General features: G+C 47.7%; 1 protein-coding gene across 2 annotated transcripts in view; it reads left to right on the forward strand.

Moving 5' to 3' along the window:
* Positions 1–17486, forward strand: part of LOC129711750 (tumor necrosis factor receptor superfamily member 14-like) — an 84893-nt gene extending 67407 nt beyond the window's left edge. For both annotated transcript variants that reach the window (XM_055659676.1, XM_055659677.1), the window contains exons 9-10: positions 4580–4673; positions 17226–17486. In XM_055659676.1, the coding sequence (XP_055515651.1) occupies positions 4580–4673; positions 17226–17376 (245 nt within the window). In that variant the 3' untranslated portion in view covers positions 17377–17486. The remainder of the gene's footprint in view (positions 1–4579; positions 4674–17225) is intronic.
* Positions 17487–20650: the final 3164 nt, after the last annotated feature.

Here is a 20650-nt window from a genome sequence, read left to right on the forward strand (position 1 = left end):
GTTCCTCTACATGTTGATTTAGATAACTATCCCGCATACATTACAAGAAATCCTCTTCCTCAGCACCCCTGCCAATTTGATTCACCCAATCTATATGTAGATTGAAGTCACCCATTATAACTATTTTGCCTTTGTCGCACGCATTTCTAATTTCCTGTTTGATACCATCTCCAACTTCACTACTACTGTTAGGTGGCCTGTACACAACACTCACCAGCGTTTTCTGCCCCTTAGTGTTTCGTAGCTCTACCCATACCGATTCCACATCCTCCAAACTAATGTCCACCCTTTCCATTGCATTAATCTCCTCTCTAATCAGTAACGCTACCCCACCTCCTTTTCCTTTCTCTCTATCCCTCCTGAATATTGAATATCCCTGGATGTTCAGCTCCCAGCCTTGGTCACCCTGGAGCCATGTCTCCGTGATCCCAACTATATCATAGTCATTAATAGCTATCTGCACATTCAACTCATCCACCTTATTACGACTGCTCCTTGCATTAAGACACAAAGCCTTCAGGCTTGTTTTTACAACACTCTTACCCCTTACACAATTATTTTAAAAAGTGGCCCTTTTTGATGTTTGCCCTGATTTTGTCTGCCTGCCACTTTTACTTTTCACCTTGCTACCTATTGCTTCTACCCTCATTTTACACCCCTCTGTCTCTACGCTCACACATTTAAGAAACCCTTTCCCTTTAACTCCATCCTCCGCTATCCCATTCGACACCCCACCCCCCTGATTCAGTTTAAAACCACCCGTGTAGCAGTGGCAAACCTGCCTGCCAGAATGCTGGTCCAACACCTGTTAAGATGCAATCCGTCCCTTTTGTACAGTTCCCCCTGACCCCAAAACAGATCCCAGTGATCTAAGAATCTAAATACCTGCCCCGTGCACCAGTTCCTCAGCCACATGTTCAGGTCCCGTAACTCCCTGTTCCTGCTCTCGCCAGCACGGGGAACTGGAAGCAAACCGGAGATAACAACCCTGGAGGTCCTGCTTTTCAACATTTTTCCGAGCTCTCTAAAGTCACGCTGCAGAATATTCATCCCCTTCTTTCCGACATCGTTTGTGCCGACATGCACTACCACTTCCGGATGTTCACCTTCGCCCTTGAGGATTTTCTGCATTCTGTCCGTGACATCCTGGATCCTGGCACCGGAAAGGCAGCACACCATCCTTGCATCCCATCTGTTGCCGCAGAAACCCCTGTCCGTACCTCTCACAAAGACAGGGCCACTCAAGGATAAATGAAAGTATTAATGCAATGTCAAAGGATACTAAATCAGTACAGACACCTCGTATCATACGCGTGATTGATTTATGCATTTTTGAAACAACGTGCTTGCTTAGTTAATACCAAAACCTGATGTACGTGCTATATTTTTTAAATAAAGTGGTCTAAGGAACTGTAAATACTGGTTTATACCAAAGATACAAAATGCTGGAGTAACTCAGCGGGTCAAACAGTGTCTCTAGAGAAAAAGAATAGGTACTGTTTTGAGTCGGATCCCTTCTTCAATCTGTTTACAGATTTCAATCTGGCGCGAAATGTCACCAATCCTTCTTCTCCAGAGATGCAGCGCAACCCACTGAGTTACTCCAGCACTTTATGTCTATCTTCAGTCAAATTTACATGTGTTTAAATGTTGATATTTATATGTTTAATTTACGTATTTTATAATTATGCGCTGTTTTTCAGGAATGTAATCCCTGAAACGCTGTGCCTGTACTTTGCACCAAAGAGACAAAGATGATTGTGTGATCAGTGTGGGGGGATTACCAATATGCTATGGCTGTTGGCGATGAAGAAGGAGATGGTGTTGGGCCTATTGAAGAGCATTAAGCATAAATGGCCTGATGGGATCTTTCCCAGGTTATTGAGAAAGATAAGAGAGGAAATTGCAGACGCCTTCATGAAAATGTTTGTACCTTCTCTAGCTATTGATGAAGTCCTAGAAGACTGAGTAGTAGCAATGTTGTTTATTTACAAGTAGGGGCGGCATGGTGGCGCAGTGGTAGAGTTGATGCCTCAATCCTGACCACAGGTGTTTGTCTGTATGGAGTTTGTAGGTTGTCCCCATGACCTGCATAGGTTTTCTCCGAGATCTTCGCTTTCCTCCCACACTCCAAGGACGTACAGGAAAGGCTACAAGGCCGTTTCACTCCCTCCCCTAGGAAAATCTGACCACGCTGCCATTTTCCTGTTGCCAGAGTATAAACAGAGGATAGTTCGGGAAGCTGTAGAGACGATGGACGTAAAGCGGTGGTCCGACCAGTCAGAGGCCATGCTGCAAGATGCACTGAGCGATGTCGACTGGAATATGTTCGAAGCAAGTTCCACTGATGTCAGTGAGTTCGCGGAAGCAGTCACGGACTTCATCGCAACAGTAACCGACAACATCGTCCCCACGGTAAGGGTAAGCACCTTTCCGAACCAAAAACCTTGGTTAGACAGGTCTGTTCGTGTGGCCCTGAATGCTCGCACCGCTGCCTACAACTCGGGCCTGGCATCAGGAAACATGGACGTCTACAAGGCAGAGTCCTACCGACTGCGAAGGGCGGTGAAGGACGCAAAGAGAAGGTACAGGGACAAGATGGAGTTACAGATGGAGCAGCAGGACACCAGAAGCCTGTGGCAGGGGTTACGGATTGTAACCAACTACCGGAGCACCCCTTCCTCATCCCATGTGCAGGCACCTCCCTAGCTGACGACCTGAACTCCTTTTACGCTCGTTTCGAGAGGGGTAACACCACTCCAGGTCTGCCGACTATCGACAATACCGCCAGCGGGCTGACTACCGAAGCTGAAGGGAGGAATATGCACACATTCTCGCTGTCCGAGCACGACGTGAGGAGGGCTCTGACACGGGTGAACACGAGGAAAGCTGCAGGCCCCGATGGCATCTCGGGGCGAGTACTCAAGTCCTGTGCTGCGCAGCTAGCTCCAGTGCTCACTACATTATTCAACCTCTACCTGGACAAGTCCGTGGTCCCTGCCTGCTTCAAAAAATCCATCATTGTACCGGTACCAAAAAATGCCCCCCCAGCCTATCTGAATGACTACCGTCCGGTGGCCCTTACCTCGGTAGTCATGAAATGCTTTGAGAGGATGGTGAAGAATCACATCTGCGCCTTCCTCCCTCGGAACATGGACCCGTTGCATTTCGCATACCGTCCGAACAGGTCCACGGACGATGCGGTCTCCCAGGTCTTGCACACCACTCTCTCCCGTCTGGACAGCCAGAAGGGGGGCTACGTGAGGATGCTGTTCATAGACTACAGTTCAGCCTTCAACACGATAGTCCCCACCAGACTGACCGGGAAGCTAATGGAATTGGGGCTCAACACCTCCCTGTGTGCCTGGGTCCTGGACTTTCTCACCGCCAGGCCCCAGGTAGTCAAGATGGGAGGGAATACATCGGAGTCCCTCACCCTGAGCACAGGATCGCCCCAGGGTTGCGTCCTCAGCCCCCTATTGTACTCCCTGTACACACATGACTGTGTGGCTAGGTTCAGCTCCAATTCAATAATTAAGTTTGCTGATGACACTTTGGTGGTGGGCCTGATCTCAGACAACGATGAGAAGGCCTACCGGGAGGAGGTGGCTGATCTAGCACTCTGGTGCCAGGATAACAGCCACCTCTTGAACATCAAAAAAACAAAGGAGCTGATCATGGACTTTAGGAGGGCACATCATCCGAGGACGTACACTCCATTGAGGATAAATGGGGATCCTATGGATAGGGTGAACTGTTTTAAATATCTGGGAGTCCACATCTCTGAGGATATGACATGGGCATCACACACCTCAGCACTCGTGAGTAAGGCAAGGCAGTGCCTTTACCACCTCAGGCAATTGAGGAAATTCAGAGTGTCTCCGAGGATCCTCCAGTGCTTCTACGAAGCGGCGGTGGAAAGCATCTTGTCCGGGAACATTACCATCTGGTTTGGGAATTGCTCTGCCAAGGACAAGAAGGCTCTGCAGAGAGTAGTGCGTTCAGCCGAACGCACTATGAGAACTTCACTCACCCCCCTGCAGGAACTATACAACAGGAGGTGCAACTCCAGAGCAAATAAAATCATGGGAGACCCCTTCCACCCCTGCAACGGACTGTTCCAGCTGCTACGGTCAGGCAAACGCCTCCGTTGCCATGCGGTGAGAACGGAGAGGTTGAGAAGGGGTTTCTTCCCAGAGGCAATTCGGACTGTAAATGCCTATCTCACCAGGGACTAACTCTACAGAACGTTTTTCCTTCCATTATTTATTATGTAAAAGAATATGTGTGTTATGATTGTGTTTATAATTTGTTTGGTTGTTTTGTTGTTTGTCTTTTGCACAAACGTCCACGAGCATTGCCACTTTCATTTCACTGCGCATCTCGTATGTGTATGTGACAAATAAACTTGACTTGACTTGACTTGACTTGTTTGTAGGTTAATTGGCTTGGTATAATTGTAAATTGTCCCTCGGCTGTGTAGGATAGCGTATTCGCGATCGAACCCGGATCTCTGGCGCTGTAAGACAGCAACTCCACCGTTGTGTCACCTTAATTTTTCCTAAATTTTATTTTTCAGGAACAGAGTCCACAGATTCCACGTGTGAGGAGTGTCAGAAAGGAACGTTTTCAAGCAGTGATTCATCTACAGAAGAGTGTAAGAAATGGACAACGTGAGTACTTTTAAAATCCATGGTGATCCCTGGTCAGGAAACTCAACCTCTTGCTAATGTTTTTCAATTCACAAAGTTCCATTCCCCTATTCTTCCTGTCACTCACAATGTGCCTTTCAGATATAATCAGTCATTTATTGTAATGTAATGATAACAAGTTGGAACATTGTTGAAATCCTAGCAGTTGAAAATGCTGTTGTGTGCTTTCTCAGTGATCTGGTTCACTTATTACAATGCAGTAAAAGTAACAATCCTTCTGAACCACTTGGTACCATTGTACAATTCCAAACTATCTCGCTCCTCTTGCCTACTCTGTGGTGACAACGTGACAGATCCACCTTGGATTTTCTGGCACCCTTGGTTCCAGAGCCTTTCTGGATTATCCGTTTTGCTGGATCAACAGAGGTCATGGCCTCTAACGGTACCAGAATGGTCTAGGGGCCGAGATACCAGAAAGTCGGAATGGAAGTCGGCTATGGGAACAGATCTGTTAGCTCTAACTGGTCAGAGTTCCTGAGCCCCGCAAGCAGGGGGCAAACTTGACTCAGTGATCGGCGCAGAAGTCCCGATGAGGTTGAGATCAGCTGCCTCAACCAGCCTAGGTGCCACATTTTCAGGGAAACTCCCAGAGAGGATTTCAAGTGTGTGATTGCAATTTTGTCCGGATAAGAGGTGGAGCCGGACTCTAAATTGCTGTAAAATAGTAAGATTAAACGAGAACTTACCAGTTTGAAGTTTGATCTGTATTTTATGAGGAGTTACGATGAGGGATTACGTGAAGAACCCGCCTCAGGACGCATGTGCGGCATACTTCAAAGCAGCGGTGTGGAGTCACAGATGTAAACAGAGGATAGTTCGGGAAGCAGTAGAGACGAGGGACGTAAAGCGGTGGTCCGACCAGTCAGAGGCCATGCTGCAAGATGTGGACTGGAATATGTTCGAAGCAAGTTCCAGTGATGTCAGTGAGTTCGCGGAAGCAGTCACGGACTTCATCGCAACAGTAACCGACAACATCGTCCCCACGGTAAGGGTAAGCACCTTTCCGAACCAAAAATCTTGGTTAGACAGGTCTGTTCGTGTGGCCCTGAATGCTCGCACCGCTGCCTACAACTTGGGCCTGGCATCAGGAAACATGGACGCCTACAAGGCAGAATCCTACCGACTGCAAAGGGCGGTGAAGGACGCAAAGAGAAGGTACAGGGACAAGATGGAGTTACAGATGGAGCAGCAGGACACCAGAAGCCTGTGGAAGAGGTTACGGATTGTAACCAACTACCGGAGCACCCCTTCCTCAACCGCATGTGCCGGCACCTCCCTAGCTGACGACCTGAACTCCTTTTACGCTCGTTTCGAGAGGGGTAACACCACTCCAGGTCTGCCGACTATCGACAATACCGCCAGCGGGCCGACTACCGAAGCTGAAGGGAGGAATATGCACACATTCTCGCTGTCCGAGCACGACGTGAGGAGGGCTCTGACACGGGTGAACACGAGGAAAGCTGCAGGCCCCGATGGCATCTCGGGGCGAGTACTCAAGTCCTGTGCTGCGCAGCTAGCTCCAGTGCTCACTACATTATTCAACCTCTCCCTGGACAAGTCCGTGGTCCCTGCCTGCTTCAAAAAATCCATCATTGTACCGGTACCAAAAAATGCCCCCCCCAGCCTGTCTGAATGACTACCGTCCGGTGGCCCTTACCTCAGTAGTCATGAAATGCTTTGAGAGGATGGTGAAGAATCACATCTGCGCCTTCCTCCCTCGGAACATGGACCCGTTGCATTTCGCATACCGTCTGAACAGGTCCACGGACGATGCGGTCTCCCAGGTCTTGCACACCACTCTCTCCCGTCTGGACAGCCAGAAGGGGGGCTACGTGAGGATGCTGTTCATAGACTACAGTTCAGCCTTCAACACGATAGTCCCCACCAGACTGACCGGGAAGCTAATGGAATTGGGGCTCAACACCTCCCTGTGTGCCTGGGTCCTGCCAAAAAATGCCCCCCCAGCCTGTCTGAATGACCTCGGTAGTCATGAAATGCTTTGAGAGGCTGGTGAAGAATCACATCTGCTGAAGAACCCGCCTCAGGACGCATGTGCGGCATACTTCAAAGCAGCGGTGTGGAATCACAGATAGACACAAGTATTTGAAGTAACAGAGTAAAGACAAAGAGACATCAATTTATCAGTTTGATCCATATAATGAGGGTGGGAGCGGAGGGCACGTAATCCCTCATCGTAACTCCTCATAAAATACAGATCAAACTTCAAACTGGTAAGTTCTCGTTTAACTTTACTATTTTACTTCGGAGTCACGTGAGTGACTACGTGAAGATTTCAAAGCTTCTGTGATTTCAAACCGTGTAACAGCTATTACTACACCACTGCCGAAGTCTTTGAGGCAGGAAGTGTGTTATCGTAATCAACCAATTAATCTGTTTATAGAAAAACAATGGTATTTTTACAATAACAATGAAGAAATTTAAATGCTCCCTGGGCTAATTTAAATATTTGCAGATTGGAATCTTTCCTGCAAATAAAAACAGGTTTTGTCAACAGTTTATGATAAATTCTTTCTCTGAACGTTTTACCCCCACCATTCTGCTGTAGCCAGGATGTGGTTTATAGGCACGTCCATTCTTTTGCCGTTGACGTGGAAGCTTGTCCTGTGGAATGAAAACTTTGTACATGTTAGTTTTATCCCAGGAGCTTTAGTACCTGCTTGAGCCATCCCAAAAAAAGGCTCGTTACACGACCACAAGGTTTTTTGTGACCAACCCACAAGGCTTTTCATCTCCCTCGAATATTTAGGTTGTGTCTATGTAAGGTAATAGGGTCATGGCACATTACCGTGTTTTCTGGCGGGTAAGCCCGGATTTTATGACTGGATAAGGTGTTCCTGGTCTGGTTTGACCATTCCCTGGACAATGATAGAGATCTGGTCTGAAGCTATGAGCATGGTGTCCAGTTGCAATAGGAGTAGTGACTGGACCCTCTGTGCTGCTCCGTGTGCCCTCAACATATGTGTTTAGAGCATAGAAGGTTCAGGTTGAGGGATCTGGCTGGTGGGTATCCCCTGAGGTATGGTAGTACCACTGTGGCATCCCATATATGGGTGTACCTGGTCTAGGGGTTTAGAGTTGTAATACCCTTCAAAGATTTACCACCAGCCAGTGTGACCCCATGGCCTGTTGTCCTGTAACTGTTTTGAAAAAACAGGCAGGGCAATTCTAGCTGTGTTGATGGTACTGTAGCCGAATCCTTCATCATATAACCATATAACCATATAACAATTACATCACGGAAACAGGCCATCTCGGCCCTACAAGTCCATGCCGAACAATTTTTTTTCCCCTTAGTCCCACCTGCCTGCACTCGTACCATAACCCTCCATTCCCTTCTCATCCATATGCCTATCCAATTTATTTTTAAATGATACCAATGAACCTGCCTCCACCACTTCCACTGGGAGCTCATTCCACACCGCCACCACTCTCTGCGTAAAGAAGTTCCCCCTCATATTACCCCTAAACTTCTGTCCCTTAATTCTGAAGTCATGTCCTCTTGTTTGAATATTCCCTATTTTCAAAGGGAAATCATGATGAAGGTTCACCAGGAATTCCAGTTCGTAGTAACTGTATCAGTTGAGTAGGTTATCCCTGTATCCTTGCAGTACTTCTCTTGATGCTGGACAAGGGCTGTAGTCCAGTGGATGTTCTGAAGGATGCTGACATGGTGTCGATGGTTCGGTATAACAATCCCAGTCCCAGATGTGGCTTGTGCAGAATCTGCAACCCAGGAGCTTGATTTTCCCATGGCACAGATGACTTGTGCCCGGCTCCGAGTGTTAATAATTCTGGGTTACTGGGAAATACCATCGAAGTTTCAACAACCATGTCATGGCGTATAGGGAACCATGGCTGCGTAAGTCCGTCAGGTGCTATCAATTACCTGAAGCAGAGTCCTTTTGTACTGTGCGTAGTCCTCGATTGATGAGGCAGAAGGGAAGAAATACATAGAAATAATTTCACCAATGCAGCGCGAACGCATTTGCTACCCCAGGGTCTGGTTCCCACGCGACATACATAGGACATCCCCAAACACCTGGTGATTTAGCGTTGATGCAGATAATCGATATCAGATTCAGATTCAATTTTAATTGTCATTGTCAGTGTACAGTACAGAGACAACGAAATGCATTAATATCTGGCGTGTCATATAGCTTGATAGTTTTGTTAAAACTTTTTTAATAAAAAACATCTAATCGATGTTGTCATTAAATTTATGTGACCTGGTGTCTGTCACTGTATTTAGCTTACCTGGCAGGTAAGTTGCTGATAGTCAAATACATCTTTGGACACACCATCGCCAAATTGTTTTGACCAACTTGTCACATGATACCGACTTTATGCCGCCCATATGGTTAATGTAGGCCACCTCCGTAGTGTAGTCTATTTATAACCGTACATGCAAGTGCTTTAAATCCATAAAATTCACCTGAATATTTTTTAGATAATTAATGCCCAGTATAAGTGGTAACCCCACCACTGTCTTTCTGATATTACTTCAGTGGGTAACTTCATGAGGGACGACAGATGGCACAATGGGCTAGGTGTTCGGCTGGCGACCGGAAGGTAGCCGGTTCGAATCCCGCTTGGAGTGCATACTGTCGTTGTGTCCTTGGGGCAAGACACTTCACCCACCTTTGCCTGTGTGTAATGTAATGTAATTATGTGAAGCACTTTGGGGTCAATGCAAGTTGACTGAAAATGTGCTATATAAATAAGATTATTATTATTATTATTATTATGAGATGCTCAATGACAACCTATATGTTGTTTTTGATACTAAGGTCTGAATCATGTAGACAGAAATGCTACCATTTTCCCAATTACTCTGTTCCTTGTCGAGTGGTTGGTAGTTTGTTGACCATTAATTTATTACTTGTTTGTGCCAATTCAACTATGTTGTCTCTTGGCAACATTATAGTTACGTGGACTGAATTAATATGAAACCCAAGATAGTCCAGGAAAGAGCTCTATATGCTGGTAGGAACCACACCCACCTACCTCCATGTTTATTGGCGGTTTTGTCTTTTCTGTTTTCTGAGTGCTTTTGTTCTGACGACGTGCTGGCGACGTTGGGGGGAGGCGCATTTTCCAGGGAGTCCGCAGCGGGCCCTGATCTAAAAGATCTTTGGGGATAATGCGGCCCCAAGCGTTCACCAGTCCCATATTCTAGACGTCGACTGGTGGATGCCGTGGGGTGCTGCTGCTTGGGTATCGGAGGTCGTGGTTTGCTCGTCCCGGGGCCTGCCCTCATGATGCCGAAGGTTTTTGATGCCTCTTCCATCTCCTTCAGCTTTTTGTTCAGATCTCTCCCAAATAGCAGTGAGTCTGCCTCCGCAGCTGGGGCTTTACTCAAGCCTGCAAATTTTGAGATTGAGGGCAGGTCTTATATTTCCCTCCGGAGATTGTTTAGTTCGAATTGTGTGGTACACCTTAATACCAGCACTTCCTGCTGGTATGTATTCATCTTCGTTGTCACCACAGAACGAGCATAGGCTGTGATAGCTGACGTCAGGAGCCTTCGGATCCGCTGTAGCTTGAGTTTTTATGCCCGCATAAGGGCACCCACATTTTTCCAGATTTTGCTTTTTTACCCTTAAGGGCCTCACAGTTCTCTGGTGCTGTATATTCTTGGAGCACCTCGGCGAGCACCTTCTTCAGTAGAGGTTTGTTGGATAGGTGGTTAATACTGGCTGCCATTTTTTGGCTCCAGCGGTGCTCCAGCCCGTGGGGTTGCTACGAAGCAGTCCACCACACCCAACAGCTGTTCCTGATCCTGCACCCCATGCATACTCCCGATTTCGTCCGCCTGCCCCATTTCCAGACCAGCCCTGCCCTGATCACCAATGCTAGCCTCCTGCTCCAGCCCGTGGTATGAGGGTAGCAAAGGGCAGTGCCTGACACGACACTATGGAGGAGGTACCTGTCCTGTCTCGCCGGGAGCGCTGCTGTTCCCGGTGGACCATCTCCTCCAGGAGCTGCTAAATGCAGCTCAGGCGGCTGTCTCTCTTCTGCTTTGGTGGAGACATGTCCCCCTCCGACGAATCGGAGACGACCGGCCGTTTGGCTTCCTGGCCGCTTTCCCAGTCCGCCGTGCAGGCTCTGGCGAGACTGGGCTTGGCTCGGTCTCAGGGATAGCGAAACCGCTCTGAGAGCGACGCTGCCGCCGGTTGCTGCCCCGCTGGTAGAGTTGGAGCGGGGCAGTTTTTCTTCGAGAGTTTTCTGCGTTGTGTTCCTGAAACCTGCAAAAAACACAACTGCAACTCACCTCTCCAATGCCCAAGAGCCGCTCCTGCAGCTCAGGCGGCTGTCTCTCCCCCTCCTGGGTGGAGAGACGTCCCCGTCCGATGTCGGCACCACCGGCCGGTTTTGCATACATCCAGCCCGCTGCTCAGGCGCTAGCGGGCTGGGCTCGGTCGCGGTGTCGGGTTAGCGGACCGCCCGCTAAGCGGTCCTACCGCCTGTTGCTGCCCCGCAATGAGACGTTCCTCCGTCGAGCGGGCAGGTGCAGCGTTTTCCCCAGCCCGCTGCTGAAGTGCTGACGGGCTTGGTGCAGTGTCGGGAGCTGGTTAGCGGTCCTGCCGCGGTGCGCTCTCTCTCTCTCTGCACTCGGGCTGCTGCTCTCCTGCACTCGGGCTGCAGCGCACTCCACGCCAACACTGCGTCGTGGGTCCCCTCATCGGCTCCGAATGGTCGGAAGCCTCCGCCCGCCCGCCTGCCTGCCTCACCTGGCCAGTTACTCGAGGGCGAGCGAGGACTGAGGGGAACCTCCAACGCAGTGCAAGCGCCGTCTTCCCGTTGTCGCCCCTGTGGAGTGGTACCGGCACCGGCACAGCTCCCATCCATGGTCCGCCGTGTGTGCGGTCCTGGTGGCGTCTTTCCCCCCCCCCGCGAACGGAACACTCCTTTCCCGGAGTCCAAGGGGGCCGCTTGCATGCCCTGCGGGGAACAAGCAGACGCGAAGGGGCTGTTAAAATAAAGGTAAGTACTTACCTAAAGCTTAGTTTTTCTGGTTGTTGCGGGAGCCCTGTCTCCCGCCTGCCGCTGTTGCCTGCTGAAACGTAATGCCGCACATGTGACTCCGAAGTAAAATTGGTGATGGACCTGTATGACATTATTTGTACCTTCCCTTCAGGCTTACCTGGGAACTTTTATATTTGGGTAGCAACCTGTAGTTAGAAATATTGTGTGTCACATTTAATTCAGAGAGTTCATGAGAGAAAGACCAGAAGTACTTTTCTATGATTGAACCTCAGAAATCATTACTTGAACCACTGGGAGCTTGAAACAATCTTGCCCTTAGATGTTGGGTCGGTTATGGGAATGGGTATTACACTCTCACACTACTGATAAGGTTGTCTTGTTGGAGGTTGAGATATAGGGCAGGTATCATAATGATCTTTCCTGTAGTTCCGTGATTTATTAAGTTTCCACCAAATAATGCTGAAACAAACCTAATCCTGGTTAAAAATGATAGTCTCGAACTGTCATTACTGTACATCTCACGAGTTAAGAATGTTAATTTGTTAGTTATTTTTATTTCAAAATTGACTTTATTCAGGTAAATAAATATATGCGATACATGAACCATACAAAAAAATTCATCTGACATTCTCAGAGGCTATATGTACATGGGTGTTTTCGTAAATAAGGCTGTAATGGTAATTTCTTAATTTTACAATGTCTAGCTTTTAATTGCTATTACTACTCCGAGATATAGAAGTGATATAGCTTACGCACTCGCTGATAGTAAAAACTAATAGTAAGATTAAACGAGAACTTACCAGTTTGAAGTTTGATCTTTATTTTATGAGGAGTTACGGTGAGCGATTACATGAAGAAGCCCTGCCAGTCCGAAGTACAGTGAATAACTTGGTTTTATATCCTGCCCAAACACATCATACCGTCGTTGTCGTGGCTATCCCTCGGGGTCGAGGATGATGGCCTACGATCTGTTGTTTTTATGGACTCTCAGGTGGCTTATGAGTCCAATCCTGGCTTTGAAAGTTCTTCGACATTCAGGACAGATAATTCCAGATGGCAGATCGGGCTTTGGTTGTTGCTGCCTCTCTTTCCGTTTTATTCTCTTTTCTTCTAATTCTGCGCATCTCTTGGCTTCGAAGGTTGCTGTTCCTTCTTAGATGATGGTTCGCCAGAGTTTCCTGTCCTTGGCATTTGTTTCCCAATTGTCGATGTCGATTGCACATTTCTTCATGCTGGCTTTTAAGGTGTCTTTGAATCTCTTCTTTTGTCCGCCTCTTTTCCGTTTGCCTCCTTTAAACTGGGAGTAGAAGGTTTGCTTTGGTAGATGCTCCTCTTCCATCCGAACAACATGACGGACCAATCTTAGATGGTTCTTGATGACGAACTAAGCACACTGACATTGGTTCTTCTGTCTTCCCAGCTGATATTTAAGCTGCCTCGAAGACATCGTTGATGGAACTTTTCATGTGTTTTCAGATGGCGTCAGTATGGTGTCCAGATTTCTGATGCATACGGGAGCCTTGGAATCACCACTACCTTGCACACTAACATTTTGGTGTATGTTTGGATGTCACGATTTTGAAAGACTCTCCTTCGATGACATCCAAAAGCTGTTCCAGCACGCTTAAGACGATGTTGGATCTCGTCATCACGGTTGACTTTGGAGGAGAGGTGACTTCCAAGGTACGGAAAGTGATCCATATTTTCCAGGGTTGTTTCACCAAGTTGAATTGACGGTTCTTTCAGATTTGTCTCAGTTGGTGACGATTGGTAGATAACCTGAGTCTTCTTGGAGTTGATGGTAAGTCCAAGTTTCGTGTATGCACTGTTGAAGGCAGTCAGGATCTATTGCAGATAATTTTCTGAGAGAGCTGCAACACGGTTGTCATCTGCGTATTGGAACTCGATGAGGGAGTTCATATATATCTTAGTTTTGGACGAGACGGCAAAGATTGAAAATTCTGCCATCTGTTCTGTAAACGATTTCGATTCCTGGATGTAGGTTGCCTTGGACGATGTGGATGGTTGTCGCAATGAAGATAGTGAACAGTGTTGGGGCAATCACGCATCCCTGTTTCACTCTTGATCTAACCTGAAATGGCTCACAGTTGCTGTTGCTGGCCATGACTGTGGCAAGGCCTTAGTGAGGTAGATGAATGCCATGTACAAAGGTTGAAGTTGTTCGTAACATTTTTCTTGTGGCTGACACATTGTGAAGATCATGTCGGCTGTTCCACGTGATGGTCTAAAACTCGTTTGTGTCTCTGGAAGGATCTTCTCGGCTAAAGGCTTAATTTGGTTGTTTATGATGCGGGCGAGGACTTTGCCTGCTGCTGCTAATAGGGAAATTTCATGATAGTTTCCCCAGTCAGATCGATTGCCTTTCCTTTTGTAGATGGTAATGTTTGCTGAGTCTACAGTCTCTTGGTACGTTTTCATTTATCCAGATCTTGATGAGAAGTTGATGCAGATGGTGATGTAACAGGTTATCTCCAATTTTGTAGACCTCGGCTGGTATTCCATCGAGTTCAGCTGCCTTTTTGTTTTTCAAGGTTTTGATGGCTTTCTTGACTTTTTCAAGTGATGATAATCTGCTTAGGGAGTCGTCAACAGACAGCTTTGGAATGTTGTTGATTGCATTCCTGTCAAAAGAGGCGATTTGATTTGGAAGATCTTCAAAGTGCCTCCTCCATCTAGAATTGATGTCAGCATTGCTATTCAGGCTGGTGGGCCCATCTTTGCTTTTGAGAGGGGCTTGATCGTGAGTGGATGGATCAAAAATGGCTTTGGTGGCGTTGACAAAGTCTCGAGTGTCGTTGGCACCTGCTAGTTGTTGGATTTCCTGAGCTTTCTCCCTCCACCATTGGTTTTTCAGGTTTTGGGTGCTCTTCTGTACTGCAGCCTTGCATTCCTGATAGCACTTCCTTTTGGTAGCCGACTGTTGGTCATTTTGTACGGTGATGAAAGCTTTTCTCTTTTCATCGATTAGTTGTTTCAAGATTCAAGATACATTTATTTGTCACATGTACCAATTGGTACAGCGAAATGTGTGGTCGCCATACATCCATACAAATAATAAAGAGCACAGAACACGATAGACTTTAACAGAGACATCCCCACACAGCAGGGTCAAAATTTCCCACTGTGAGGGAAGGCTACAACAATTCAGCCATCCTCCTCTGTTCCCTCCTGTGGTCGGGAGGCTCCCGTACCCCCCGTTGTCGCCGCTATTGGCAGCCCGATGTTCAGGCCCGCTCGCCAGGGTGATGGAAATCCGACGTCGGGAGTGGAGGACATCCTCAGTGGCTTGGACATCCGAAATGGCCACCTCCTACCAGAGTCCACAGGCCGCGCTGGGCGGAGATTCAACGCTGACAGCCCTCGGCAAAGGGCCCCAGGAGTCCGCGATGCTAAAGTCAGCGCTGCCCGAGCTGGAAACTCTGCAACCACAGCTCTGATATAGATGCAACACTCCGGAGCTTCAAAGGCGATCCAGGTAGGCATCGCCCCGCTCAGCAGTGAATCCAGTGCTGCGCCGCTGTTGCTGAAGCTGCGGTCCGGTCCCCGGCTGGAAAGGCCAGGGACCGGACCGCAGTCATCAATGTAGCAGAGGTAGAGTTCAGGGATAGGGCCACGATACGCCTCGAACAAGGATTGTTCGACATACCTACAAAGAGGCCGGCATAGCTGGGGCTCATGCGCGTGCCCATAATCCATGCCTTGGATTTGGAGGAAATTGAAGTAGTTAAAGGAAAAGTTGTTGAATGTAAGGACCAGCTCCGCTAGGCAGAGGAGAGTATTGGTAGACGGGGATTGGTTGATTCCGCGGTCGTATTCAGATATCCTTATATTCATGAACCACCTGTGCCTGTGAGACTTACTTGTCATAATCTCCACATTTTCATCAGACCTTCCTGCTGCTCTGGTTCCCATCCCTCCTGCCATTACAGTTTAAACCCTCCTGAGTACCACTAGCAAACCTACCTGGAAATATATTGGTGCCCCTCCAGTTCAGGTATAACCCGTCCCTCTTGTTCAGGTCATCTTTGCCCTAGAGGAGATTCCAATGGTCTAAAATTCTGAATCTTTGTCCCCTTTACCAACTCCTCAGCCACACATCCATCTGCCCTATCCACTTATTGCTACCCTCATTAGCGCATGGCACTGGAAGTAATCCAGAGATTACCATCCTGCATTTTAAACTTTTGCCTAACTCCCTATATTCACTCTGCAGGATCATCCCTAAGTAATGTGATGACGTGCACAACGTCTTCTGGTTACTCTCCCTCCTCCTTGAGAATGTTCTGCAGCCGCCTTGAAACATCCTGGATCCCGGCAACAGGAGGCAACAGATCATCCTTACAAAATTCTTATGGGGTTGGACAGGCTAGATGCAGGAAGATTGCTCCCGATGTTGGGGAAGTCCAGGACAAGGGGTCACAGCTTAAGGATAAGGGGGAAATCATTTAAAACCGAGATGAGAAGAACTTTTTTCACACAGAGAGTGGTGAATCTCTGGAACTCTCTGCCGCAGAGGGTAGTCAAGGCCAGTTCATTGGCTATATTTAAGAGGGAGTTAGATGTGGCCCTTGTGGCTAAGGGGATCAGAGGGTATGGAGAGAAGGCAGGTACGGGATACTGAGTTGGATGATCAGCCATGATCATATTGAATGGCGGTGCAGGCTCGAAGGGCCGAATGGCCTACTCCTGCACCTAATTTCTATGTTTCTATCCTGGAGTCCCGTTTGTTGCCACGTAATCTTCTGTCTGTCCCCCTTACTAACAAGTTCCCCATCACTATCGCTCTACCTGACTTTACCCTAACCTGCTGTGCCTCAGATCCAGGCCCAGTGCCACAGACCTGGCTGCTGCTGCTCCCCGCTGAAAGGCCACCTCCCTCAACAATATCCAAAATGGGATACCTGTTTTGTAGGAGAATGACTACAGAGGATTCCTGAGCTTGGGTGGCATGGTGGGGCAATGGTAGAGTTGCTGCCTTACGGCACCAGAGACCCAGGTTCGATCTTGACTACGGGTAAAACTGTACGTAATTTGGATGTCCACGCCATGACCTGCGCTGGTTTTTTCCGCGATCTCCAGTTTCCTCCCACATTCTAAAGATGTACAGGTTTGTAAGTTAATTGGCTTGGTGTGATTGTAAATTGTCCCTTGTGTGTTTCGGATAGTGTTAGTGTGTGGGGATCGCTGGTTGGCGTGGACTCGGTGGGCCGTAAGGCCTGTTTCCACGTTGTATCTCTGAACTAAACTAAGCTCGCTACCTACCCCCTTACCTGGTGGTCACTCATCTATTCTATGTGTGCACCTTAGGTGCAAATAGCACCTATCCATGACTTGTTACCGACCTGCCTGAGGTCATCCAGCCGCAGCTCTTGTTCCCTAACACAGTCTTTAAGTAGCTGCACTCCACTGCACTAGCCTCCATTTCCATAACACCAAGAGCAAATTGCACTCCTATTAATTATATTATTTCTGTTTCTTCTCCAGATGTGTAAAGCCCACACATGAACCGATTGTACCTGGGAGCAATGTAGCTGATGTAAAGTGTGGAGGAGAGAGCAAACCAACTGTTGCAGCTGCGTCTAACAACATTCCTTTGTTTGTCCCTTTGATTTGTATTACGACAATTCGTTTCTGAAAGAATCCTCAATTGAGAGTATGTATGTTATTAATTTAATGTGTGCAGTCTCCTATTATCATTTTCTGTATCCAAAATTATTTTAGTCAGTTTAGAAATAAACTTCAATTTTTAATAATGATATTTACACTCATCAAACTATTGTGAGTCTGAAGAAGGGTACCAAGGCAAAACACCTATTCATGTTCTCCAGAGATGCTGACTGACCCTCTGAGTTACTCCAGCACTATGTCTTTCTTTGTAAACCAACATCTGCAGTTCTTGTCTTTTAATTTACCCAACCTTTTATCTCTCTGTACTATTAATTGCCAGAGAAGGAGGGGACAGAGACGGATGGGGGGCAGTGAGGGGGGGGGGGGGGGGGTACAGAGAGGGGGGGGGGGGGGGGACAGAGAGGGAGGGGGAGGGGGGGGGGTAGGGGCAGAGAGGGAGGGGGCAGAGAAGGAGGGAGGGGGCAGGGAGGGAAGGAGGGAGGGGGGCAGAAAGGAAGGGAGAGGGCAGAGGGAGGGGGCGCCAGAGAGGGAGGGGGGCATAGAGGGAGGCAGGCAGGCGGGAGGGGGGAAGAGAGGGAGGGGGGGGGGCAGAGAAGGAGGGAGGGGTCAGATAGGGAGGGAGGGGCAGATAGGGACAGAGAGGGGGCCAGAGAGGGGTAGAGGAGGGGGAAGAGAGGGGTGGAGGGGGGGGGGGGGCAGAGAGGGAGGGATTGGGGGCAGAGAGGGAGGGCAGAGGGAGGACAGGAAGGGGAGGGATGGAGAGGGTGGGGGGGGGGATATAGGGGCGAGGGGGGTAGAGGGGGAGGGGAGGGGATAGATAGAGGGGGGGGGGGGTAGTGGGGGGGAGGGGGTAGATAGGGAAGGGAAGGGTGAAGAGGCTGCACCAACACAGGTCTTCTCACCAGGCAGACCCGAGCGAGGCGGCGGCCAGGCGTCGACCAGAGGACAGCGAATTCAGCCGCCACAGTCTCTAGTCCAGGGCTCGACTTCATCTTCGGGTTCGTCCCTTCTTCCACCTACGGCGTCTTTTGAATAATGGGGGGGGGGGGGGGGGGGGGGGGGGGGGGGGGGGGGGGGGGGGGTTAGTAGGGCAACGTCACTCGAAGCGCATGTAAGATCCTGTGTGTGAGACGGCGCCGAGCAGAGACATTGTGACGTCATCTGCGAAAGCTCGTCGCTTAAATTCAATATTTTTATAATATAGATAAATGCAGTATAATATAGATAAATGTGAGGTTATCCACTTTGGAGGCAAAAACAAGGGGGCAGATTATTATCTCAATGGGGTTAGGTTAGGTAACCATATAACAATTACAGCACGGATACAGCCCATCTCGACCCTTCTAGTCCGTGCCGGGTAAGGGGGAGGTGCAGCGAGACCTGGGTGCACTTGTAAAATCATGGAGAAAGTTGTCCTCCAGCAACTTAATCACTTCCTGGCTTCAACTGGCTGCTACGACAATTTCCAGTCAGGATTTTGACCTCTTCATAGCACCGAGACCGCCCTTATTAAAGTTGTAAACGACATCCGTCTTAACACAGACTCTGGCAAAGTTTCAATATTAATGCTATTAGACCTCAGTGCTACATTCGACACTGTTGATCACTCAATACTTTTGGACAGGTTGGAAAAATGGGTGGGGCTTTCAGGCACAGTCTTAAGTTGGTTCAGGTCATATCTACAAGATAGGAACTATTTTGTTTCCATTGGCGACTTTGTATCGGAACTAACCAACAAGGTGTCCCGCAACGTTCGATCTTAGGGCCCTCTTTATTTAACATCTACATGCTCCCACTAGGGCAAATCATGCGAAATAATAATATTGACCACCACTGCTACGCCGATGACACTCAAATCTATGTAGCGCTATCACCAAATGACTATCGTCCCATAGATCTGCTGTGCCAGTTCATTGAGCAAGTCAAAGACTGGATGTGCCAAAATAAGGACAAAACGGAGATAATTATTTTTGGTGCTGAAATAGAAAGGCTTAAAGTAACCCAACACCTTCACTCTCTGTCCCTGAAAATTTCAAACAAAGCCAGAAATCTTGGGGTTATTATGGATTCAGATTTACATTTCGACAGTCACATCAAATCAGTAATAAAATCGGCCAACTATCACCTCAAAAACGTAGCAAGATTAAGAGGACTCATGTCAGCTCAAGACTTAGAAAAACTTGTACATGCCTTTATTACTAGTAGGCTAGATTATTGTAACGGTCTCCTTGCAGGTCTTCCGAAAAAAACTGTCAGGCAGCTACAGCTTGTTCAGAACGCTGTTGCTAGAGTTCTAACAATGACCAAAAAATGTGAACACATTACACCAATTCTTAAATCCTTACATTGGCTCCCTGTATGTCAGAGAATTGATTTCAAAATTCTGCTGCTCACCTATAAATCACTACATGGTTTAGGGCCAAAGTATATCACTGACATGCTTCCACTATATAAGCCTTCTAGACCGCTAAGATCTTCTGAGACCAATCTGTTAGTGATTCCCAGAGTAAATACAAAACATGGGAAAGCAGGATTTAGTTACTATGCAACAAATAGCTGGAATAAACTTCCTGAAGATTTAAGACTTGCCTCAACTTTGAACACTTTTAAAACAAGACTGAAAACTTTTATGTTTACTTTAGCTTTCAGCTAAATCTTAACTACATTACACTTTTAACTTTTGCACTTTTTATAATGCATTTTTAATTTTGCTTTATTTTCTTTTAATTCTTCTATTTTATTTCATTTTATTATTTCATTTTATTGTATGACGTTTTTATGTGAAGCACTTTGAGTCTGCCTTGTGTATGAAATGTGCTATATAAATAAAGTTGCCTTGCCTTGCCTTGCCTACACCAGTCACTGAAAGTTGGCGTGCAGGTACAGCAGGCAGTGAAGAAAGCTAATGGAATGTTGGCCTTTCAGCATAGGAGTAAAGAGGTTCTTCTGCAGTTGTATACTCCACATCTGGAGTATTGTGTACAGTTTTGGTCTCCTAATTTGAGGAAGGACATCCTTGTGATTGAGGCAGCGCAGCGTAGGTTCACAAGATCGATCCCTGGGATTGCAGGACTCACATGAGGAAAGATTGAAAAGACTAGGCTTGTATTCACTGGAGTTAAGAAGGATGAGGGGATATCTTATAGAAATATATACAATTATAAAAGGACTGGACAAGCTAGATGCAGGAAAAATGTTCCCAATGTTGGGTGAGTCCAGAACCAGGGGCCACAGTCTTAGAATTAAGACTGAGGTGAGAAAACACTTTTCCACCCAGAAAG

The sequence above is a fragment of the Leucoraja erinacea genome, chromosome 30 (genome assembly GCF_028641065.1).
Source record: "Leucoraja erinacea ecotype New England chromosome 30, Leri_hhj_1, whole genome shotgun sequence".
Taxonomy (NCBI): domain Eukaryota; kingdom Metazoa; phylum Chordata; class Chondrichthyes; order Rajiformes; family Rajidae; genus Leucoraja; species Leucoraja erinaceus.